Source organism: Camelina sativa, chromosome 8 (assembly GCF_030686135.1).
Source record: "Camelina sativa cultivar CO46 ecotype springtype chromosome 8, ASM3068613v1".
In the NCBI taxonomy this organism is placed as follows: Eukaryota; Viridiplantae; Streptophyta; class Magnoliopsida; order Brassicales; family Brassicaceae; genus Camelina; species Camelina sativa.
In genome coordinates this window covers 1,223,203-1,247,294 of record NC_141887.1, presented here as the reverse complement: position 1 = coordinate 1,247,294, position 24,092 = coordinate 1,223,203, and the positions used below count along the sequence as shown (strand labels likewise).

General features: G+C 35.6%; 2 protein-coding genes, 3 long non-coding RNA genes and 1 pseudogene across 8 annotated transcripts; 3 read left to right on the top strand and 3 right to left on the bottom strand.

Moving 5' to 3' along the window:
* Positions 1-211: 211 nt before the first annotated feature.
* On the bottom strand, positions 212-1,362 carry LOC147939580 (uncharacterized). Its single transcript, XR_015564084.1, has 4 exons — positions 1,226-1,362; positions 985-1,107; positions 819-905; positions 212-701 (listed from the first exon to the last, which is right to left on the bottom strand). It is a non-coding gene; the product is annotated as an uncharacterized LOC147939580 (long non-coding RNA).
* Positions 1,363-1,955: 593 nt separating this feature from the next.
* LOC104705490 (uncharacterized) lies at positions 1,956-3,276 on the bottom strand. 2 transcript variants are annotated; one of them, XR_015564612.1, is made up of 5 exons: positions 3,138-3,276; positions 2,882-3,012; positions 2,494-2,704; positions 2,353-2,397; positions 1,956-2,251 (listed from the first exon to the last, which is right to left on the bottom strand). It is a non-coding gene; the product is annotated as an uncharacterized LOC104705490 (long non-coding RNA). The 2 variants fall into 2 exon arrangements; XR_754321.3 differs by lacking the exon at positions 1,956-2,251 and having other exon boundaries at positions 2,259-2,397.
* Positions 3,277-5,062: 1,786 nt separating this feature from the next.
* LOC104705489 (splicing factor 3B subunit 6-like protein) lies at positions 5,063-5,724 on the top strand. Its single transcript, XM_010421505.3, has one exon. The coding sequence runs from the start codon at positions 5,181-5,183 to the stop codon at positions 5,553-5,555; it is 375 nt and encodes a 124-aa protein (XP_010419807.1). The 5' UTR covers positions 5,063-5,180; the 3' UTR covers positions 5,556-5,724.
* A 190-nt stretch (positions 5,725-5,914) lies between these two features.
* Positions 5,915-8,988, bottom strand: LOC104705488 (calcium-dependent protein kinase 17). Of its 2 annotated transcripts, XM_087462287.1 has the most exons (8): positions 7,882-8,988; positions 7,647-7,790; positions 7,389-7,541; positions 7,177-7,292; positions 6,932-7,099; positions 6,687-6,814; positions 6,465-6,564; positions 5,915-6,382 (listed from the first exon to the last, which is right to left on the bottom strand). In XM_087462287.1, the coding sequence occupies exons 1-8, from the start codon at positions 8,564-8,566 to the stop codon at positions 6,287-6,289; spliced, it is 1,590 nt and encodes a 529-aa protein (XP_087318413.1). In that variant the 5' UTR covers positions 8,567-8,988; the 3' UTR covers positions 5,915-6,286. The 2 variants fall into 2 exon arrangements, with proteins under 2 accessions (XP_087318413.1, XP_087318412.1); XM_087462286.1 differs by having other exon boundaries at positions 6,687-7,099; positions 7,882-8,967.
* A 1,777-nt stretch (positions 8,989-10,765) lies between these two features.
* Positions 10,766-12,133, top strand: LOC147939579 (uncharacterized). The gene is made up of 3 exons (XR_015564083.1): positions 10,766-10,898; positions 11,379-11,427; positions 11,997-12,133. It is a non-coding gene; the product is annotated as an uncharacterized LOC147939579 (long non-coding RNA).
* A 3,162-nt stretch (positions 12,134-15,295) lies between these two features.
* LOC104705487 (disease resistance-like protein DSC1) lies at positions 15,296-22,243 on the top strand (annotated as a pseudogene). Its single transcript, XR_015564082.1, has 10 exons — positions 15,296-16,357; positions 16,739-17,803; positions 17,951-18,253; positions 18,345-20,429; positions 20,648-20,728; positions 21,001-21,087; positions 21,234-21,330; positions 21,453-21,592; positions 21,686-21,767; positions 21,952-22,243. The product of XR_015564082.1 is annotated as a disease resistance-like protein DSC1 (transcript).
* The last annotated feature ends 1,849 nt before the right edge of the window (positions 22,244-24,092 follow it).

Genomic DNA, 24,092 nt, shown 5'->3' with positions numbered 1-24,092 from the left:
TCATCTTTGATGAGCAACAGAAAGTTCTCTGGCTTGTGAATATATGCGAGCACTCAAATTGTAACACAGAAATACAACAAAGTTGAGAGAGAAATAAGTTGGTGGACGACATAAAAGGGTTCTTGTTCCTTTTTTTCTTCTAAACCCATCTTCTGGTCGTCGAGTCGAATAAATATGTTTTTATGAATTGGCTCGAAAACAAGGCAAACCGTGGGAAACACAAACGATAAATATTGTTTAATAAACACAAACATAAATATTGTTTAATAAACCGTGGGAAAGACAAACGATATACACGCAGAGAGAGAGAGATAGAGAGAACACATAAATCAAGTTTCCTTATCACATCATAGAGATTCGAGATCAAAGATGTCTAAAAGGTAAAAAGCAAGCGAAATACAGAAGTCTAACATCTTGAACTAACATAGTTCCAAAACTTCACTACCTTCTCCACTGCTAGTTTCATCTCGTTCAATTCATCAGACGGAGGCTCACCACGTCTAAAAGACTGAACTTCCTCCAGTACCAACTGTTTGAATCAGAGTCAAGCGACATAAGCACATCATAAGTGTTACGCAATGTCTGGTTCCCTTCCCCAAACGAGCGAATATAAACTTTAAATTCTGGTTTCATGGTATTTATCACTTCCAGCCACCTGAACATCGACATCAAGCGATACATCTAACACAAAAAACAATCAACTGAAAAAAAAAAAAAAAAAAAAAAAAAACCAAGTAAACAACCAAGAAAATACAAAAAAACAAAAACAAAATGCGAAGTTAATGGAAATAAAAGGAACCCAAAAAAATGTTACTAACCTCATTGAATATGTGAAAGAGATCAGGATGATCATAGAATGCCTCAGTGTGTTTCTCTTCAAGATCAAGTTGTTTCCTTTTGAATGTCTGTAGGAATAAAAGAGAAGAGACATATAAGTAAAATTGTTTCTACACATAATTAATCTCTGAAAAATACTAACATTACCTCATCAAGTGTTATCCAATATTCCTCTTGCGTTCTGTCAAAACTTTTTTTAGCACTTGAGCGACAAGACATCCAAGATTCAACTTCGGAGCACACAGCTGGAACGTGAAGTGGCTTTTGACACTAACAAATTGTAAATGTATATGGGTTATAAGTTTTTGACACTAACAAACTGTAAATGGGATGGGTTAATTAGGAGATTAAACCACAAAGCTATATATGTATGCAGCATAAAACATACCAGATTACAGATAGACGTGTCCTGAGTGAAATCAGGAGAAGGATCCATGATTTGAAGGATTTTAGAAGAGCAAAACAATTTGGGAGGAGATCTATCTGTCAAAACCTTAGGAGGAAACGAAATGTACAATTGTTGGATTCGGCATTTGGAAACCCTCTGATCGATCCCTTTTGTTTCCAGATGGGCTTTTTTTACCGATTGGGCTTAGAATGTCGGTCCACGAATAATTTGGCTTTTTATCTGTTTGTTCTTCGTGGGTTCAATTGTGATGTTCTCTGTTGGTTAAATGTGTACAATTTTACTAGGAGTATTATAAGCTAGTGAATAGTGGGGGTTTGTTTTGTTTCAGGAAATATGGAACAGTCCTTATTCCAATGATAGTTTCCCAGTTTATGCGGAGGACATTGATGCGGGTGGTGATGCGGCTCCTTCAACCACAATGCTTTCTGAAGTTTCCAAACGTCTCAAGATTACTATTATTGGTGGCTCTATTCCAGAAAGAGTTGGGGATCGTTTGTATAACACTTGATTCATCTTCTGAGATTTAAAAGGCCATAACGAGCCCAACCTTGAGAAGATGTAAACAGTTGACTGGATCTAAGAACCATCTCCAATTGGTAAGCTTTTTAACAAGTTTTTTAGCATTATTTTGATTACAAAAAATACACATTCTTAAGCTGAGAACTTTTGTAAGATAAAATAAAAATGTATGCCTCCAATCCAATGGGAAAGTTCTAAAAAGCAAATTTCTTAGCATTAAGAGAATTTGTTTTACACACCATGACACAAACAAAGTATATAAGCCATGACAAAGACAGAGTACAAGCCAGATAAACCATGACACAATGGTAATAAGTACAAGAGTATTTATTTCATCAGAACTACAAAGTAGTAGTAGTTCAGCCGGTTACTGGAAAATTTTAGAAAGTAAACAGACAGAGAAAGTGAGAATGGTTACACATACTTGTGTAAAAGAGTATGTGACATCCGGATTTCCAAAAAAGCAAGCTCAGCTTTCCTGATAGCCTTTGAAGATAATGGCAAATATGAAATAAACCCAAATTAAAACCCATAGGCCATAGGCATAAAACAAGCAAAAGAATGGTTAAACCTCATCCTAGACCCACTTCATATGTTCGGATATGAGGATCAAAGGATTTTCCATTGTGAACCTGCAGGAAGAATCGACTTAACCATGTTTAAACCAAATACATATTCACATGGAAAGAAGGAAGAGTCTCTTTTAGAGAGCCTAGAAACATACATACCTCATCCCACTTAATTAAATGAGCATATTCAATGCAATGAGCTTCGATTGAATCAAGACCAAGGGCAATGATGTTAAAATCTTTATAAAACTCAAACCTCCTTTGTCTTCAATACGTGAAAAATGCGGCAGAATCTCAACCCCGCTCACTCTCTCCATGAAACGCTTAGCTAGCTGCTACCCCTGCCTTAGGCTTTCACACGTCTTCAAGTCTATACAAGACACCAACATTATCAACCAAACAATCTTGTAACTATCTTACTGAGATTACCACACACAAGGAACAATTTCATGGTCAAAAACAAACTTCAATTTTGAGGGTTTTTTCTAGTGGTAAAACCCTAGTAGAGACAAAGAAGGAAGGGAAACTGGCGATTGAGATTAGTAACCTCGATACGGTCCATATCAATCACATCGAGATTACGAAAACCTAAAAGAGCCAAGTCCTTGAGAAGCTCACAACCCAATCCACCCGCAACAACCACCAGGATTTTCACAAATTCCATTATGTCATCCTCAGCTGTATACCAAAACAAAACTAAGCTCAGGAAAACCCATAAAATCGATTCAAAAATTACAGGAAAAAAAAAAAAAAAAAAAACAAGAAGCGATTGAGAAGAAGCTTGTCGAGGTCTCTAGACTTACTCTGACGAACATCGAGATAAGCCATAGAGAGAGTAGCGATTCACGGCGGAGATATTGAGAGAAAGAAGAAAGCCAGCAAAAAAAACACGCGCAAGATTTTTGCTTTCACTCAATTATTGAGTGACACGTGGTAGGTAAGGAACGATTCTCAAAATCTTAGCTAAGGATTAATTCTTAGCTTAATTAACATTTTTGATTTATTTTTTTACCTTTTTAGTTAAGAAATTTGCTAAAAAACCCTTAGTTGTAGATGACCTAAGACACTATAAAAAGTAACAAGAATGATGTGTTAATTATGTTCTTTGGCTCTGTCAATGGTTTATGTAAGGTTTTTCTGATTTAAGTAAACTAAAAAAGAGCTTAAAACATGAGTATCGCTTAATTTATTATCTAATCTAATCTAAAAATTTATGATTAAAATCCAATTGGAGTGTTTTTCATTATTATTTTTGTATGAAAAATATATACATTAGTCAGTCCACATATATTAGATTAATATAATAAAAATGCTAATGGAAAACAATTATATAAACATATATTTGGTGGTGTATAATCCAAAATTCATCTCCATTTCTAACACTCAATAGTTGTTTGTTGTCTAAATCATAATTGTCATTAATATTCATCACCTCAAAGCTGAAAATGTAGTGGATGATGACACTAATAATTGTTTGAAAAGAAAAAAGTGTGGAAATCATCAATCATCAACATTATTTACATAATCAAAGAGGAAATATAGTCACTTTAGAAAATTTTCAAAACATTATGTTGTTTATCCTTTTCTTCTTTCATATATAATTGGGTTGTTGTTTTCTTTTCAAATACAACAAATGAATATCAAAAGTATGTTTTCATAATTTTTATAAATATTTATCAAAAGTATTGTTTTTCGTTTCATGCGATTACCTTTAAATTTGAAATAATTATAATGTTTAGATAGGATTATAGTCAAAACAATGGACATGAAATTGGATTAGGTTGATAGATTACTTATTTTTGAGTGAGCTTAATAACACTATGATCCTTGAGTGAGATCCCTGGAGGACATGTTAAATCATAGTGGAGGTATAGAGAAGGAAACGCCATAGTATACGGTCTTTCAGGAGACAAATATTTAGAAAGCGTGCGCTGGTAAAAGGAGTAAAAAGGGTCTGATCTCTTAAAAAACTGAACTTTGCATGATTCACATAAGTGGACATGATCCTATTCTCATACTCCAAACCCTTTTTGAGCAATCAAACGTGTTGTTCTCTCCACAATGTTTCTGGTTTCCGGAGGTGGCTGTAAGGACGACATTTTTTTTTTCTTCTACAACAACAAAACAAAACTATCAAATGTACTATGACGACGGATTGACAAGAGAAGAATATGATTGGTTCATCATTATTGGACCTTTTATACAACATGGGAGATTATACAGAGACTTTCTAACTAAATGGAAATCTAAGAAAAAAGAATATATACAGAATAGTGTAGCTTAACTAATATTCTCTTTGTTCTCAAAGAGTGTCATTTTGTTAAATAGTGTCATTTTGACATATTTAACACATATTAAGAAAACATTAAAATATTCATATGTGCCTTTATTTAATAAGTATTTAATGGATTAATTTTGTCATAAATTAAGAATAAAACTATGAAATCTAATGTAAAATATGCATTGGGAATCAAAAATAATGCACTGAGAATGTAAAATAAGGAGTAATAGATAAGGGAAGAAGAAGAGTTAACAGAAGAGAAGGAGGTCAAAGAAGGAACCTATGGGCTTAGAGTGTTTTTTTGTAATGGGCTATAGGTGAAACCGGCCCAATTGAATCAATGTTGTGTAGTAGTTTAGTTTACAACTAAGTCGGTTACTTTTCGTTTAATGCGTAAAGACGTTTTTACCCTTTAATTCATCTAGACCCCATGAGAGAATTACTCTCTCGCGAGGCTTTATAATTTCAGTCGTCTCCGATTCTAAAGATATTTTTTTCTCTCGGCGACGGTAACAACAAATCTCCCCCGCGGCTAAAAGGAAGAAGAAGAAGAAAGAAGAAGGCTATGACGACAATCAGTCTACGGAAGGCAAACACAAGACTCCCACCGGAGGTGAATCGAGTGCTCTACGTTCGTAACCTTCCCTTCAACATAACGAGCGAGGAGATGTACGATATCTTCGGCAAGTACGGCGCCATCCGCCAGATTCGAATCGGTTGCGACAAGGCCACCAAAGGCACGGCGTTCGTGGTTTACGAGGATATCTACGACGCCAAGAACGCCGTCGACCATCTCTCCGGCTTCAACGTCGCGAATCGGTACTTAATCGTGCTCTATTACCAGCACGCGAAGATGAGCAAGAAGTTTGATCAGAAGAAGACTGAAGAGGAGATCACCAAGCTGCAGGAGAAGTATGGAGTCTCTACTAAAGATACGTAATTTGTCTTCTTCGATTCCTTTGGTTGTCCTGTTATTGCTGCAATTTAGGGTTTTTAATTTGGGGGAAGATGTGAAACTTTTTTTTTTCTGTATGGTTTTGGTTATGTGTGTTTGCTCTTATGTCCTTTAACATTGACCAATCAATGAAAAAAATCTTTTTTACTCCAAATTTAGCTATTGCTCTTACGAAATTTTATTACTTTGATGCAGTTGATAACCTTGTTCGAAGTCATATCATGTTTCTTTGATTTTTTTCTGATGAAGGCATTGATCGATTTGGTTTTAGGTTCAAACTGCCTTTGCCCTTATTGATATATGTGTTTAGCTCTATGATTATTTTTCCAAATTGGTGCTCACTGTTTTGCTAGGAAGTAAGAACAAATTTCACTAAACACATACAAGAGAATTGATAAAAGAATTTTTAAGTACATTGAGAAACCCCATGGCACTTTAAGCACTAGTAGACAACCAGAAAAGAAAATGTACATACATCAAACACCTCCCCCAAACCCTCCAGTTTATGATTTTGTCTTCCTTCTTGAGCCCTCTCCTCCCTAATAGATATCTTCCAGTTCAATCATTAGCGGTCCGAGCATAACTTTAGAATAAATTTTTCTCTTTGATATTTTGCTTTGCCTTATCTCTCATTTGTGAAAAGGAAGATGAGTTTCTCGACCCAATGTGCTGCTCTCCTTCTATCTCCTCCTCTCTTCCTCTACTTCAACAATTGTTTATTTAAATGACATCTCACGCCGCTTCTTTGGGATAGGATCCGGGTTTCCTTTTCTCATCATTGCCACAAATTCATCATAGTTTATCCGACCATCCTGCAATTGTTAATATCATTTTGGTTAGTAACAATGAGATTGTGAGCTGCTTGTTACATTTGAAGGGACTGTAGTTACTTACATTGTCTCCATCAACCTCAGAAATTATCTCCTTAATGTCTCTGCCATCATTCATGCCAAACTCCCGTAAGGCTTGCTCTAGCTCTTCCATTGTGATATATCTATGAACAGCAAGCATTATTTTAAGGTGAAATTTTTGTTGCATACCAAGCTTCATAATTGTTTTCTTTTTTTGCTTTTGGTACATAAGTTCTTTATGGATAACAAACAGTGAAGTACTTACCCACTGTTGTCTTTGTCAAAGTGTTGGAAGGCTGAGTAAAGATGTTCTTCTTTGTCAAGTCTGTTAATGTGCATTGTGGCTGCGATGAATTCACCATAGTCTATTGTTCCATTACCATCAGCATCAGCCTGTGGAATTCCATGTAACGCAGAGCAAAAAAAACAGAAAATCGGTAGTGAGTCTCCTTTACTGTTGCTCAGCATTTGACTTAAGCTAAAACTCTTGCTAGTATCCAAAGGACTTACAGCTTCCATTAGCTGCTGGACTTCGTATTCTGACAACCTTGTACCTTGTTTAGCTAGTCCCTGTCTTAGCTCCTCGAGTGTTATTGTTCCACTGCTATCAGTGTCCATACCTTTAAACATCTCCTTTAACCCCATGATCTCTTCCTCTGATAAGCACCCTGCTATCACCTGTTGGAAGGTTTCAGGTTAGAATATTATACTGAAAGCTATATTATTTTCTATAGGGTAAGGAATATGATTGTTACCCGTAATGCAACTTTCTTGAAATTGTTCATTGCTTTGAACTGCTTGAGCCTGGACATCACCGCATTGTCAAGAGGAACATCTGGTGCCTCTCCATCCTCCTTGATCCATGGATGGTCTTTACAAAGGGTAAAAACATTAGAGATATATATTTAAAATTGCACAGAGAGATTGTTATGCTTTTGACATTTTTGGTATGTTAATAGATGCTTACTTAGAACTTGGGCAGCTGTTAGTCTTTGCTTGGGATCAGAGTTGAGCATCTTCTTAACAAGATCCTTCGCCTGAGGCGAGATAGATGGCCATGGATCGCTTGAGAAATCAACATGTCCCCTTAGGATGGCGTTGAATATCCCATTCTCCGACTCTATGATCAGGTAAGTAAACAACACATGAATATAAAAAACATCTTCAGATATGTGTATAATATATTTTTTGGGTAGATAAAATAAGAAGTAGAATATATCTTTACCAGCCCAGAATGGTGGAACACCACACAAGAGGATATACAACATGACACCAATACTCCAAATATCGGCTTCTGGTCCATACTTCCTTTTCAAAACCTCAGGTGCAATGTAATAAGCACTCCCCACAATATCCTTGAACACCTCTCCTGTAACACAGCGGAAACAAAAAATCTATGAGTATAACCTTGACCCGTTTTATTTGTTATGCAGGACTTTACAATGATGCTGATTCAAAACCTGGCTTGTAGAAAACCGACAGCCCAAAGTCCGTGGCTTTGAGAGGAGAATTTTCATCTTTGTTGAGTAACAGAAAGTTCTCTGGCTTTAAATCCCTGTGAATAACCCCCATGGAATGGCAAGTATGCACAATCTGAACAATGGTTCTTAGCAACGAAGCAGCTGCTTTCTCCGAGTAATGTCCTTTAGCAATAATCCTATCGAACAACTCTCCACCTGCGCAAAGCTCCATAACCAAATGCACAGAATGCTTATCCTCATAAGCTCCTTTAAGCTCCACAATGTTAGGTTGACCAGTCAGGTGATGCATGATCTGCACTTCTCTTCTTACATCTTCAATGTCTTCCTTGTTCACAAGCTTCCTTTTTGCAATCGTCTTGCAAGCAAATTGCTGACCTGTTGCCTTCTGTGTGCAGAGGTGGGTGACACCAAATTGGCCTCGCCCGAGCTCTTTCCCTAGAGAATATGAAGATTTCACATCTTCCATGGGTCGACCTAAGACAGGGCCTATAGGACCTTGTTTGGTTGCAGGAGGAGGAGAAGGAGGCGCATGTTTCGATGGTACAGAAGCTTCCGCGGTTGGACCAGTCTTATTGGCAGCATTTGAAGCGGTAGCTCCGTTTTCCAGTGCATGTCCATCTCCGTTATCGTCCGAGTCCTGTCCGTGAGAGCAACAATTTCCCATTGTTGCATAAAAGGGTGGGGGGAGGAGGAGGTAAAAGCTCAAAGGAGGAAGAGAAAATAGAAAGGTTTTTAATTTTTTTGTGTAATTTTCTTCTCTTAATTTTTTTTTTCTTCCCTGGTTTTTGTTTCTTCTTTAGCAAGAAAAATTTAGGTGTTTTGGTTGTGAATGACTATGAATAGAATGTGTTTTTTACTTCGCTGGCCTTCGGTTCAAAGGGTTATAGGGTTTGTTGATAGGGAGGGAGTTTAGGACAAAAGCTTGTCTGTTATTTTGGTATTTAAAGTAAAACAACATTTAGGATTGAGGACAAAGGTTAAGAGCAAATCCTGGGATTACAAAACTGTCTGTTCTTATCTTCCAAATGTCAAGTACTTGTCGACAAAAAAATGTCTAACTATTTTGATAAAGTTTTTTTTTTTTTTTTGACAGCGATTACTCTTTCATTATCAAGATTTTATGCTTAATTTTTAATATTGTCTAAATTGTAGACCTTTTTCCTTATAAAAAGATATTTTATGAGTTTCATTTTTAGAATGATGTTTTACAAATTTATTTCGACATAAAACTATATTTGTTTCACATTTTGTGAGTTATACCCGTTGATATTTTACAGAACGTTTTAATTTAATCGATTTATTATTTATAAGTTAAACGGTAATTTAGTGCGAAAAAAGGGGAGGATTACTATACTAGGTCATAAATCGTTGTTTATTACTAGAAGGGGGTAAGGAGGTTTATTCAAAATAGCAAAATCGCCCTTGGAAAATGTGTTACGAAAAATAATAATTACGAAACATGCCATTGTAATTAAAAGCCACGTAGGAAAGAGTAGGAAAGAGAGCGTTAAAAGGGAGTTGTGTTTGGAGGGAAAATATCCCGCCAATCCATAAGTCTACCATTGTAGTTACGATAGAGTTAGATGAGGTTGGTAGAGTTAGTGAATAGATTTATGGATTTTCTGAGAGTAATGCGGTAGATTGAAGTACAATGGTGGTAGAGATATAGTTATATGATAGAGTTAACAAACTAGTAGAGTTATGCGAGAGAGATATAAATAGTTATGGTAGAGTTAGTAAAACCCGTAGAGTTATACGGTAGAGTAAGTCGTTGCCGTAGACTTAAATTTAGTGGTGGTAGAGTAAGTAAGAAAAATATTGTTAGAGTTATGGGCGAAATAGAGATAGGCGATAGACTTAATTGTAGTGGTGGTAGAGTAAAAAGGTAAAATTGAGTTATATGGCAGACTAATAATTAGTGACGGCAGAGTTATTGTTGGTGATAGAGTTATTGTTGAGAATAGAGTTTTTGAATTATGTTGTGATAGAGTTAACGCTTACTAAAATAGCTTAAAATTCGTAGACTTAGCGTTTTGTGTGGTGATAGAGTTAGTAATTGGTAGTAGATTTAAGAAATTTAAGTCAACATTAGAAAAACAATTTTTAGGTTAAATAAGATTGCCTAAATGGTAAAAAAAGACAAAATTGCCCTAAACAAAGAGATACCTAAATTTGTATTTTGTTGGATATGTATGTGTTGGTAAAGTGCTGATGGAGATCACTATAATTGCAATTTTTTGTATGGCCTAAGGATAGGCTAAAAGAGTTGGCTCATACTTATCTAGTTATCTTCATGATCTAAAAACAAACCATGTTGTTTTCATTTGTCTGGTTGGTATGTACATGTTATAATAAAGTTTGAGAGTTTGAGGCAATTGAGTTGTCGGTTTATAAATGTGATCAAGCCAATTGGATATATATGCACAATCAATGCAATAAAAGTTGGATGCGTTACATTCCTGGTGTGACACATCAGCCTCAACATTGAAGCTGGTGTTGACACATCAGTTAAAAAGAGTAACCAATAAAATTAAAACATTAATACAAATCAGCTCTAATTTTGCTTATTTGTCATCATTCCAATTATTTTAAAAATCTAGAAAATAAAATATAAAAAAAAAGAACTGGAATCAAATTTCTCGATTCTCACTCCCAAATCTGACACCACGAAGTCCCGCTTGACGCTCTCGCCAGATTGTGAGGTTTGTTGGATTGTTGGTTTGTTGTTCACAAAGTTTTGATTTCTCTCCCAAGTCTAACTCGGCTAATGAAACAAGAGATCCTCGCCTCTCTCTGCGAAACCCAAATCACTAAACATGTAGACAATTTTTGAATGCCCGTTTGCTTTTTTGAAAGTTTAATGACAGATGAGAAGGAGATCATTGATGACTATAGCTCAGATGAGGAAGACGAAGAAGATGATGATGATGTATCGATGGCGAGAGTAGCAACGAAGAAGACGACGATGAAGAAGAAGAAGATGATCGGAGTTTGAGGTATTTGTTTATTTTGGTGGTGATCTAATTTCTCAGATTTAATTCTTTAGTTTTTTTTTTATCGGTTATGGATTTGTTTGATTTAGTGGAGATGATAGCGAATTTTGTTTTACAATGGGAGATTTTTGTTTTGTTTTACACTTATATCAACTTCAAGTAAGAAGTTAAGAGATTTTTATAATGCCTTTCTCCAAAGAGGATTTGTAAACTCTTGTTTTGATTACTCACAAGTACGATAATTTATCTTTCATATGAATGACCAATGTGTATAAATACCGGTATGTATGTTTTTGTTTCCTTAAATTGGTGGTATAAAGTAGAAAGGACTTGGGTTTGGTATATAACTTGAATGACTAATTTTGTTTCGATTGTACTTTTATTTCATGACCTTGCTTCATCATGATAGTGCTCATATTGTTACAAGTAGTATTAATTCTTCCACAACATTGTTAAACTGTTCTCCTATCATCTTCTTTGCAGTTTAGAAGCAGTGGATGGTCACAAGATAAGTGTACGATTTCCTCTTTGTGTAAGTTTCTTTTAACTTTGTATTTTCTACATGTCTCTCTCTTTTGGTAAATTCAGTTTTTTCTATCTTTCTTTCAATTTGTCGTGTTTGGTATTTGCTTTAGAAAACCAAAGATTTGCATGAGTTGATCTAAGTGTGTGTATAAATAGTAGAAGTCATTGTTGGTACAATAAATTTACCGCAACTTTGAATCATTAACTTAGTATATAGATATAAGTCAATCCGTAGTTTGCTAAGAAGAAGGTGACCAAAAACTGAAATTAATATATCTATTTAACAAGGTGAATTGTTGGATTATTATCCTTTTCAAAAAAAACTAAAAGGTTGATTGTTGGACATGTTTCTGTTACAAAACTTACAGCGGTTAAGACATCTCATGGTGGTGTCTCTGGGAATTGTGGTCTCCTTAAGCTCACATAATAGAGTTGAGTCAAAATGCTAGAAACTCATGTAGTCTGTATGTTTGTATTCTTCATAGCAACTTCACACTGGTTGGAGGTTTTTTTTTTCTGATTATATTGGGGTTTGTTTTTTTTTTCTGATTATAATTGTGCATTGTTTTCTGTTAGGACAATGTCGTTAAGTTTATTCTCAAACCCCTTAGCAACAACAGCAAACGCCCAGCTGTTGTTTCAAACTTAGCAATAGATGTTTCAGCAGCAGCAGACCAATTCCTTCTTCTCGCAATCGCTACCGCAACAACAACAACAAACAAAAAATACAACAACTGTATTTGTTCACCAACGTTAAGCTTCGGCCAATTACAGTACCAAGTGGACCTATCTTCATCCGATTCTCATAAACTCCTACTTTTTTTTCCTTTTCTTATTAGAGGTTGCTTTAGAGATTACGGTTATTGGATAAATTGTTACAGTTCTTGTTCAAATTGTGAAATTTTGAAAAACATGAACTTGTTGCTCCCTTAAATTCGATATTTTTAGAGTCTTTGATGCAACGGCTATTGATATTTTATTCTTTATATTTAGAGAGAATATATTGGATTATAGAAGTGTCACAAGACATGCAAATACTAATGCATCAAAGTTGCTATTATTTCCCATTACTCGCCTTAGACTAAATAAGTTTTTAGAAAAACATAAAACTAACAAGGATTCATTGATTCAATAAAAGTATCAAACAAACTCAATGCTAAAATAACCTGCAAGCTAATGATTCACTTGACAAATTGATCAACATGTAAAATTTAAAAACAATCCCTCGACATAACGTGAGTATTAACCTAGTAAAGCTAATGGTGGTACGAAGCTACTGAAAGAGTCGACGAAGAAAGAACAAAATAATAATTTCGAACATGTTATGTTATGATCCACTTCTTGTCTTGCAGTTAACAATTACGAAGCCTCAAAAACTAATCCCTAAAAATATAGAACTATAATATTTAATTACAAGAGTCAACACTCAAGAAGCAGCAGATTCACAAATTTTGAAAATCAAAACAGACAATAATGTACACACTTGGTAGAAACTTTCACATCTGGAATCATTTGACTAAAATTGAAAAACAACCACCACCACTGTTTAATTCAAGAACCCAACTTCTCATCTAAAGTAACCGGAACAAATAACAAGTCAACCCTTCCTCAGGCCAGAAGCTTCGCCGGAATCGAACCACAACAACCTAGTAACCCATGTCTCATTCTCAAATACAAGCCTCAGACGAGGCAGCACCGCCGCAAAGCCAACAAATTCCAAGATCAAAACTTTTCAGATCAACCTCGAACGCAACCGGAACAAATAACAAGTCACCACCACTCCCAATCCAACGAGAACAGAACCGCAGAACCAGATCGGGAAACTGAACCGTCTAAGACCAGATCGGAGAAGCGAGACGGGACCACCGGGAAATAGATCCGTCTATGAACATCACCAACCCGCCACCAATTCTTCGAGATTGTCACCACGCCGGCAATAACCACCATCACCGAGAGAAAAGGATAAAGGGAGGAGACGAAGAAGCTAAAGTTTGAGTAAGCTAAAAAGACAAACATGAACCAACTAAGAAGATAAGCTGCTTAACTACGAGGAACCGGGACCGACGATGGTGTTGTGGAAGCCACTCATCTCCGGCCATCGGAGAAATTTTTTTCTTGACGGCTAACGCGAACGCTCGAGAGAGAAAAGAGTTTTGGAATTGACGGTGGTTTATGTTAGTTTTTTTTCTGATTTTTATATATATTTTAGTTTTTTCTAATTCAAAAATAATTCTTAATAGCACTTGTGCAAATACAACATTATAAAAGTGGTTTAACGTCTTCTGGCAACAAATTAGTACTACTCTAGTAAGTGAAAGAAAATAGAGACTAGTTTAGTAATAAACCACGATTTATGTACTAGTAATTCTTTCAAAAAAAAAATTATGTAAATTTTTTAATCTTAGTGCTCATTCAACTAAAAACATTGTTTATAATGAAACTAGGTTCGGACTCGCACGTATGTGCGAAGTTATTTTTGCATAATTTTTAAAATATATAATTGTCAAGCGATCAAACCCGTCTAATATGTCTGATTGCAACGTTTAAATTTTTTTGACCTGAAAAAACTCCATTCCTCATAATTCATATGAGTAAATAGTATGTCCACATATGTTCTGCTTGAATTCTTGTTCCCAGAATTCTTATCCCGTATTTTGTCATACATGAATATACCAACACAAAATTCTCATAACCTAATTACTATTGAACTAATTTGAACGATTTCCTAAAATATAATAATATGTTGTTTAATCTTGTTTTTTCTTCTTAATATGTAAATTGGGTCAGTTTGGCTACATGGATATTTGATATGATTTTTTTTTAACCCTTAAATGTATTTTCCAATTAATAGTATAGATTTCCTTCGATTATTGAATGAAATATTCTTTAGTTATACTAATGACAATTTAATGTAAATAATATAGTAAAAGAAGGGTAAATAATAAAATATGATATAAAGCGTGAGTATTTTATATAGGAGATACCAGAAGATATTTTATTAAGGAGAATTCTATTAATTTGGATATTATTAATTTTTTAAGTAATATATGTGTCTGTAATTGTTGGAGAAAAAAAATTACAAAATTGATTCGTGAGAGGGAAGGCTATAATTGGTCATTAGATCTCTTATATAATTGGTCTTAGTTATGATATTATGTCACTGGATTTTATAAACTTTAATTGGTCATTAGATCCCTATATATCTCAGCTATTGGTATAATATTATTACTTGTTTTCATTTTTACTTGAGTGGGTTTTCTAAATTTTAAGATTTCTGTAAAAACACTATAACTACATATTTATATATAATGTTTAACTACATAGTTATCCAAATAAAAGTATATATTTATGTCATTTTAATTGGTGATCATATGTTTTTTTGGATAAATATAGTTATTGTTTTTAGCAAAAAAATAAACATTGAGCCAGTTTCAAATAATATTCTATTCTTTTACTATTAGAGCTTTATAAAATTATTAGAAATATACCATCCCCTATATAGTTATAGTGTTTCTGAAGATATAATTTTAAATATATATTTTTTACATCTCATAATATAGTTATATTATTATATTACCATACATAGTGAAATAAATTTAATTTTAAAAATATGTAGGAGATAATATTTATCAATTTTTGAATAATATTTACTAATTTTAAAATTTATAGAAGCAACATATTATGTATATAAATAACTGAATAGTAGTGGCAGTTGACAATTTATATATATATATAGCAGTGATAATTTCATATAATTTTATAGAATATTAAGGGTGAACAATAAATTGAATACGAAACTTTCTCCGGACGACACGGGGATAGAAGGAGTAACGGTGTGAGATGGCAATGAAATTAATTGGGAAATTGCAATTGCTGGACGGTGTGTTAATCTTTTTGTCATTTGAAGTTTTACACACAATCGCTGGACGCGTTCAGAAATCACACACCAAATACCGCGTCTCGAACATTACAGTCATGAGTCACCCAAAGTCATTGACTATGGGAGAGAGCGTAATTAAGCAAGACTGAGCAAAAACAGATTTGGAAATTGGAATATCCCGTCGGTTTGGCCTTTCTCTTTTGGTGGATTATCTCGTCGATGCGATGAGGAGTGGGAGGAACTTTCCACCTAGAGGTCATTCATGGCCACTGCCATCTTCCGCCACGAGAGCGCAGCGTCCGTCTTTTCTCTGGGCGAGGCGGCGGAATCTGATATTGAACGGAGGGACTCCTTCGTCTATCAGACTTCCACGGCCTACCAAACGCTCGCCCGAAGCTAGAGCAGCAAATGTTGCCGCTGTTATTGAGGATTCCGTCGCTTCTTATCGATCATCGAGTTCGGCCGATGCTGCTGCAATTTCAAATGGTCGTCGTCGTCTATTAGATGATGATGATGATGATGATGATGATGATAATGATGATGATGCTGATGAATGTCCATCATTGCCTTACCCTATTTCTCCGTCCACACCCATCTCTGATTCTCTGTTGAAATACGATGTGTTTATCAGTTTCCGAGGACCTGATGCTCGTGAGAATTTTGTGAGCCACCTCTACGACGACCTGCTTCGAGAGGGAATTGAAACTTTCATAGACAGTGTAAAGCTTGAGGCAGGAGATGAGATTCAACCGGCGTTGTCGGATGCGATCGAGAAATCTAGAATCTCTGTTGTGATTTTTACCAAGGAATACGCCTCTTCCAAGTGGTGTCTGAGAGAGCTTGCAAAGATCATGGAGTGTAGGAGGACTCAAGGCCAGATAGTTTTGCCAGTCTTTCTCGCTGTTCAACCCATGGAGGTTAGGTGGCAGACGGGCAGCTACGAGTTAGCCTTTTCTAGGCATGATGAGGGATCCCAGTCAGCCGAGGAAGTAAAAGGATGGAGAAAAGCCATGAGCGACGCAGCTAATCTCTCCGGATTTGATTCCGATGCAGTCAGGTAGATGTAGTGGATCTACAGATAACGATCGATATTTATTGAATCATGTTCGCTGTTAATTAATTTTAGTTAACTGCTTTAGTCAGCTGTTCCTAGGAATTGGTTTATTAATTAGCGAATTTGTCTGAATTCCTAGTTACCTCTATGTTACTGTACCCTCTTTTGATAAAATCACTCAAACTGTGTCTACATTGTCTTTGAAAACTTGGTCTTCCTCTAAAAAGTGGAAGTAACATGTGCTTTGTTTGAAGTTTGCAAACTTGTGTCTGAATATATTTGAACCGTACAAACTTCTCTTGAATTGATTTTTTTTTGGCCACTTGAAAATCTTCGTTACGGTATTTCGTTTTGTCTTTCTGAATTTATTTGATGTTTTTGCAGGCCTGCCTCTAAACTTGTGGATGAAATTGTTTCAGATGTATTAGAGAAGCTAAAAAGCATTTGCTTGTGCGAAGATGAGGGCTTGGTGGGAGCTTATTCTCACGTAAAGGAAGTGGAAGACTTGTTGAAAAATGGATCAGATGAAGTGCGGACTATAGGAATATGTGGAGTTGGTGGTATTGGGAAGACTGCCATTGCTGGAGCTGTTTTTAATCGTCTACATCAACAGTTCGATAGCTACTGCTTTCTTGCAAATGTTAGAGAAGAATCTGAAAAGCGTGGACTCCCTAGCTTAAGAAACGAACTCTTTCGTCAAATTCTTGGTCAGGCTGATATAAACATAGCGATATAAGGAATCGTCTACGTCGAAAAAAAGTTTTTATTGTTCTGGACGATGTTTGCAGCATGACTCAACTGGAATTTTTAATCAAACAATCGACTTACTTTGGCCCTGGAAGTCGAATCATTATTACAACACGAGACATGGATGTAATCAAGAATGTTGACAATATATGTTCTGTGCAGGGACTATCTGACAGTGATTCTCTTGAACTGTTTTCAAGTTGCGCCTTCAAACAGAGCTATCCTCCTGAAGAATATTTGGAATTGTCAATGAGGGCAGCTGTTTATGCAAAGGGGATCCCTTTGGCTTTGAAAGTTTTGGGTTCCTTTCTCTGTAAAAAAACTGTGCGAGAGTGGGAAAGTGCATTGAGAAGACTCGATAGTTCTCTTGATGAAGAAATCTTCAGTGTACTCCGTGTAAGTTATGATGGACTCAGTGATGAAGAGAGAGGGATGTTTCTCCAACTTGCTTGTTTCTTCATTGGGGAACAGCGAAGTTTCATAAGTAGTCTTCTGGATGGTTGTGGTATCTCTGCGGATATTGGAATGCGTGCACTTGTTGATAAGTGTATGATTACCTTTACGGACGACAGGCTGCAGATGCATAACTTGTTACAGAACATGGGTAGACAAATTGTAAAGCAGCAATCACCTCAGGATCCCAGCAGACGCAGCATGCTGTGGGACTTTGATGAAGTCCATGAAATCTTAACAGAAAATACGGTAATAGTTACAATTACGATGTTTCACTTGCATATGAATTTATAACTAAGAGTCTTATTATTTTTCTGAAAAAAGGGATTAGAAATGACATTTCAAAAATCGAGAAAATGTGTGTTGCACGCATTATAACTTCTTTCTCATCATCAGGGAACTCTATCAACGGAAGCCATATCCCTTGACCTTTCTGAAAACGAAGAGCTGCAGATAAGCTGTCGTGCTTTTGCAGGGATGCGTAATCTGAAATTTCTAAGATTTTCTAACAAGCAGTCTAATGAAGAAAGCTGCAAAACCCACCTTCCAGAAGGCCTTGACTTTCTCCCTCCTAAACTGCTTTTACTTAGGTGGGACTTCTTTCCTTTAGCAAGTTTGCCAGAAAGATTTAATCCGGATAAACTTGTCGAACTTCATCTGTCCAATAGCAAACTTGAGCGTTTGTGGGAAGCAGTACAGGTACAATTTGAATGCTATGCAATTTGGTTTCTATAGCTGAATTTCATTATGAAACTTAAACTTCAACTAATTATGACCTCTTTTATTGCAGTCTCTATCAAATTTAAAATGGATTGATTTTAGCAACTCTCGGTACCTGAAGGAGTTGCCAGACTTGTCAAATGCACCCAAAGTTGAGAGTATCATTGCCCGAGGATGTGAAGATTTAGTGACTATCCCAGCTCCAAGAAACAAGTTGGAATCTCTTGAGTTCCTGGATCTCTCTGGATGCTCAAAGCTAAAAGAGTTTCCAGAGATTTCATGGAATATTAAAAGGTTGTTTTTGGCTGATAGTGGGATAGTAGAAATACCACGATCAATTGAAAATTTCCATCAGCTTGTTGACCTAGACATGAGAAGGTGCACAATGCTTAAGAATGTTGCACAAATCGGTCCAAAGTTGGAAAAGTTAGAATTTGTGGATCTATCTGGTTGTTCTAGAGTTACAAGCTTTCCAGATATTTCTTGTACTGTGGAAGTGCTTCTTCTGAATGAGACTGCCATAGAAGAGATCCCATCTCATATCAAGTACATGAAAAAACTAGAGTTACTGGAAGTGAAGAATTGTCGGAGGTTGAAGAGTCTTCCTAGCAGTATTTGTGCGTTACAGTCTCTAGTGGAACTCAATATTTCTGGATGTCCAAACTTCACTAGCTTTCCTGAAATCACAGAGACTATGGACAGTTTTAAGTATCTTTCTTTAAACGGAACGGCCATTAGAGAGCTACCTCCTTCACTCGAGAACTTGACTGGCCTTTGTTCTCTAGATTTGGAGAATTGCAACAGCCTCATCAGCCTTCCAGATAGCTTATCCAAGTTAAAGTCCCTGGAAGACCTTAATATCTCTGGCTGCTCGAATTTGGATAGCTTGCCAGGACGCATTGGAAATTTTGGATCTTTAGTTCATGTCAGAGCAAGTGGATGCAGAAGTGAAGTTGTTGATTTTATAGAGGGCGGCTCAAGCTCACTACAAATTCTTGATTTAAGTGACTGTGGGATCAAAGAGTTTCCTGAGGCTGTAACACTTTTATCTACAGTGAAAGAGCTAGATATGAGTCAAAATTCTTTCAGCACAATACCTCCAAGCCTCAAGGATCTTCAAGAGCTCCAAACTCTCGATTTAAGCCATTGCCATGAGCTCCTATCTATATCAGGGGTCCCAGCTGGTCTGACAAGGCTTAGCGTACTCAACTGTAGATCACTGGAAACGGTTGCACTCAGTAACTCTTCTGAGCTTCAGCTTTATCCTTTGAACAATGTGGAAGCCTTTTGGTTTGCTGATTGTCCATCACTAAGTCAATATGCAATAGACAACATCAAGGTATTTGCAAAACGCAGAATCCATGTCCTGGCATCCCATTTTGGTGTTATTTTAGGCTTTAGAGGTGAAGAACTGTCTCTCAACATATGGATGAAACCACAACAAATGCAGTATTTGCTCTCTAGCATGTACGGATATGAGAACCTTCATGAAGCACTGATAGGACTGCACACAGCTTTTTTCAGTGATGAACTGATAATAAAGGAGCCTCCATCTATGCTACTTTGTCGCATACTCCATGATTTCCATGAACGGTATAGGTTAGATGTTCAAGGTCTCCTACATTTCTTCTCCTTGATCGCGCATCTATATCTTTATTACCAAGGAAAGCCTTCAACCAATTTCTGCTTACCAGGGGATGATATTCCTGAATGGTTTTGTCACCAAAGAATTGGGTCATTTATTGCAGTTCTGGTTCAGCCTCCCGAACATTCAAATGACAAGGTCTTGTTGGTAGGTTTTGCTATATCGGTTCTTGTTGCATTTGACGACTACCATGATGATAAGGGTATCAGAATCAAATATGAATGTCACTTCCATTCCAACTTTCTTGGCACTCGCGTTGGAGCAGGATATTTGAGGGGATGGGATGGGCAAAAGGGAAAGCGTTTGTCTGTTAAAGGAGATCATTTGTTCTTGGGGTATGATTCGTCTATTATGTTTGATGCGGCCAATGGAATCAAACAATTTGTTAATTATTCTGAAGATCTTGTCAAAGCCACTTTTCGATGTTATGTCGTTGATGAGGATGACAATCCTATCAACTCCTGCAGTGTGAAGAAGTGTGCAATCCAACCTCTTTATGTCAATGACATGGTATTCCTTTCATCTTTCGATCTATATACATTTAACATGTGAATATATATAATCACCTCTTATACTCAATTTATACTCTTCCTTTTTTTCCCTGCATTTCTTGCAAATATTGGTTGTCTTCCGATATGGATACCAGCTATCAAAAAGGTGTTTCAACTTCATCTTTACATTGAATATCTTAAAATTTACCTTTTGTTCGTATTTTTGCCAATTTTCAGACCAAGTCTCCAAAAGAATTCTTAAGCAGACAGAACGTAACCAAAGGATTGACCACAAGTTTTGCAGGGTTTCTTGAGAAGGTTTCTGCTTTCCTCAGACTATAATAGTAATAAATATAATACTACAGTAATTCCGCCTTCATTTATTGAATAACTGGAGAGTCTATCAAGTTGTACATGGACTATGATGTGGCTTTGATGATCTTCACATGATTTTCTGTCATGAGTTGTTACTTTTGACTTGATATATGCTCCTTCGATTTGATGATATAGACTCAGTTGTAGAATGAGGGTTAATCAGTTGTGGTATGTCTATCTTCTTTTGTTCCAACTCTAGACGTTTCTGGTTTCAGGTGTTGCGAAATTTGGACTTATATGGTGCAATTTCATTAGGCATCATGAATGTTCTTGGTGATTTATCTGTGGATGTTGTCCATAAGGTATTTTCTATGTTTACTCTTAGCCCATGTTCTATCTCATCATTGCAGATATTTTTCCAGGCATTGTTAAATATATGTATTTCTTGAATCTGAAAGGTTGCTATCTTTATAGTCATCATGAAAAATTAGTTATCTATTTTTTGCAGGGAGGATATGTTTATATCATGATAAAATGTGATAACGCAGGCCTGCCTTTAGGCCTTCAGATTTTGAATGTGCATCTTGGGACAGCACCACTCGCAGGTTCTTATAATTCTGACGTTATTTGTTCTGTTTAGCTTTCATATTTTTTGGATTAGATTGCAGTGAGGATCATCACGTCTGTTTGTCTAGTTCATGACTCTTCTCTTATTGTTACTATACAGTCAAGCTGATTGAAATGGCCGAACAATCTAAAGATCCAAGGGCGTTCTCAATTGAGTTCTCGGATGTGGACGATGGAGATTTTGGTTGCAGAATCAAAGTCAAAAAATGCGAGTTCCGTCCATTGCAGAGCCATGTCATGGTAAAACCAGTCATAGCCTCTGCATTACTTAGAAATTCGTTCATTGTGTATCATTCAAATTATTTATGTGTCAGAGATTTAACACCCTTACAGCTAATTGGCAGATCTGCTGTTACCTAAGTTTACAAGGACCTAATCACCTAATATTGGTGGAGATGTGACAGATGTCTTTGATGTGAGTTTGCTTCTTCTCTGCTCAGACTTTTGCTTCTGCGATTGTACTTTGGATTAATTAGTGTGTTATCATTGGATCTTGGTCGAGAAAAACGTAAAATGAGTACTAGTTTTAAAGTAAATGTCGGCTGTTTGGGATATTAGAGTTAATTTTAATTGTTTTTTTTAAACATAACTTTTGCTAGGCATAATCAGTATCTGCTTCAACATTATCAAGAGTCAAAGGTTCGGCAAGTTACTTCTTTTAATCAACACGTCTCTGTGTGTGCATGTATAGATTCAGGAGACTTATCAAAAGTAATATGAACATATACTCTTTCCTAATTCGGAGGGAACTGAACCCAATTTTTTCTTCTATTGTTACAAACCACAATACTTTTGGAAGAACTAGCCTGTTGTAATTCGTTAGAGATATATGTAAGAAACTGATATTCAATGTAAGAATATGTTATATAAATGTTAGTGTAGTTTAAATCATACTCCCTCCGTTTCAAAATATAGGATGTTTTAACTAAAGCACGCAGATTAAGAAGTTTTTACTTTTAACAAGTTCAACCAATCATAAACAATACTGCATAATATAAAATACTAAAGTAATATAAAAGTTGCATAGAAACTTGAAAACATCATATATTATGAAACAAAAAACTTCTCTAAAACATCTTATATTTTGAAACGGAGGGAGTATATTCTAGGAAACTGAGTAGTATATACTTCGATCTTGCCACAAGTAGAATTGTTGCAATTTCAGGATCTTCCTCTGTTTACTTCACTAGAGGTTCACCACACCAACTCTAACCTCACTCACATAGAGGTTCGTCTCTCATCTCTCTACTTCTCTTTGTGTTTGTTTCACTCTCAGTTTTGTTTAAGTGAAGAACAAGAAGCTTAGAGAGATAACATAAAAGACTACATTTTATTTTCGGATCCAAGGATAATCTTTCCTTACAAGACACACACATACTTATACTACCTCTTCTACTTGACACACACACATACACCATACTTTAGACCTTACTTCTAGACATCATTATCCTAGGACTTACATTAGCCACTCTACTATGTTGGAACACCAATTCCTCCTAAATTCACTCTTACACAACAACTTTACTTTGGTACTTCATCTAGACATAAAAGCTAAGTTATCGACGGGATGAAGGTGAAGGGTGAGAACCGATTTTGGGCTATGTGAACCGGGTTGAATTGCTTAAACAATAATAAACTAACCAAAACCAATAGATATGGGTAATTAAATGAGAATTATTGTTTGAGAAAGATATAGGATGAAGACTAATTCATGGAGATATAAATTACGAAATATTTTTTTTTTTTGAGATATCTTTAAGTGGTCATATATTAAGCTCTATCTAGTCTGATATGATAGTTCTCAATGAGAACTTCTTATGGGCAAATAAGACGTTTTAAATTGTCTGTTTTTATCTTCCAAATGTCAAGTACCCCACCGACCAAAAAGAATTGTCAAAATATTTCACTATAGTTTTAGTGAATATGTCAAAGATTTTAAGTTTTTAACTTGTGGCTAATACAATATAAATTGCAGAGGGTTTTAGATAATATCTTTCATAATTAAATAATAACATTGCTGTATGAGATGATGATGAAATTTTGTAAATTAGGTTGAGAAGTAGAGAATTCCGATAAAGAAACCATAAAAAAAGTAGTCATGGGAGATTTTGTCAAATGAGAGTACTAAGATTGGTTATTTAACGATTTAATTATGTGATTTAAATATATTGTTGGATCTTTTGTTTTGTAAAGCGGAATATTAACATATTAATTTAAAAGTTTAAATTTTCTTCCAATTTTTAAGATATGTTTTTCTTCTTTGTTGATAACACAAGTTAGCAAATTATGATTTACGTAATTAAAAATTATGAATTTTACAAAATTTCTTGTTACGGCAATGATTCAGCCAGATAATGACAATGATATGTTTGTCTTATGAGACTTTATTTTGGATTCATCAGGATGGTCTGGTCAGTTAATATAAGTTTATAAGATTTCTAAGGAGAAGATAACAAGGCATCTGTATGTGTGTGATAGACGTTAACCTTTTTTTTTTTTTTTTTTGAAGTTTGGAATCACATTTGAGACTTATTATGTAAGGAGGGTTTGAAAGTTCTCTTTTTTTTTTTTTTTTTTGGAATTTTTCAGATGTAAAGAGAGCTATGTGGTTGTTATTTTGTGGCTTATATTTGACTGTTTAAGCGTTTTTATTATTGTTCTCTTCTACGACGATCGAGATTGTTTTTGCAAGAAGAGCATGACACGAGCGGCTTTACTCTCCTTTGCCTTTAGTTAGGGA

Bases quoted from the DNA above. Each gene is read 5' to 3' on its own strand.
- LOC104705489 (XM_010421505.3), top strand. From the start codon at position 5,181: ATGACGACAATCAGTCTACGGAAGGCAAACACAAGACTCCCACCGGAG.
- LOC104705488 (XM_087462286.1), bottom strand. From the start codon at position 8,566: ATGGGAAATTGTTGCTCTCACGGACAGGACTCGGACGATAACGGAGAT. The intron at 7,293-7,388 runs GTAAGCATCTAT...CCCTTTGTAAAG, and splicing joins AACAGCTGCCCAAGTTCTAA to ACCATCCATGGATCAAGGAG. The intron at 6,565-6,686 runs GTAAGTACTTCA...TGCTGTTCATAG, and splicing joins TTTGACAAAGACAACAGTGG to ATATATCACAATGGAAGAGC.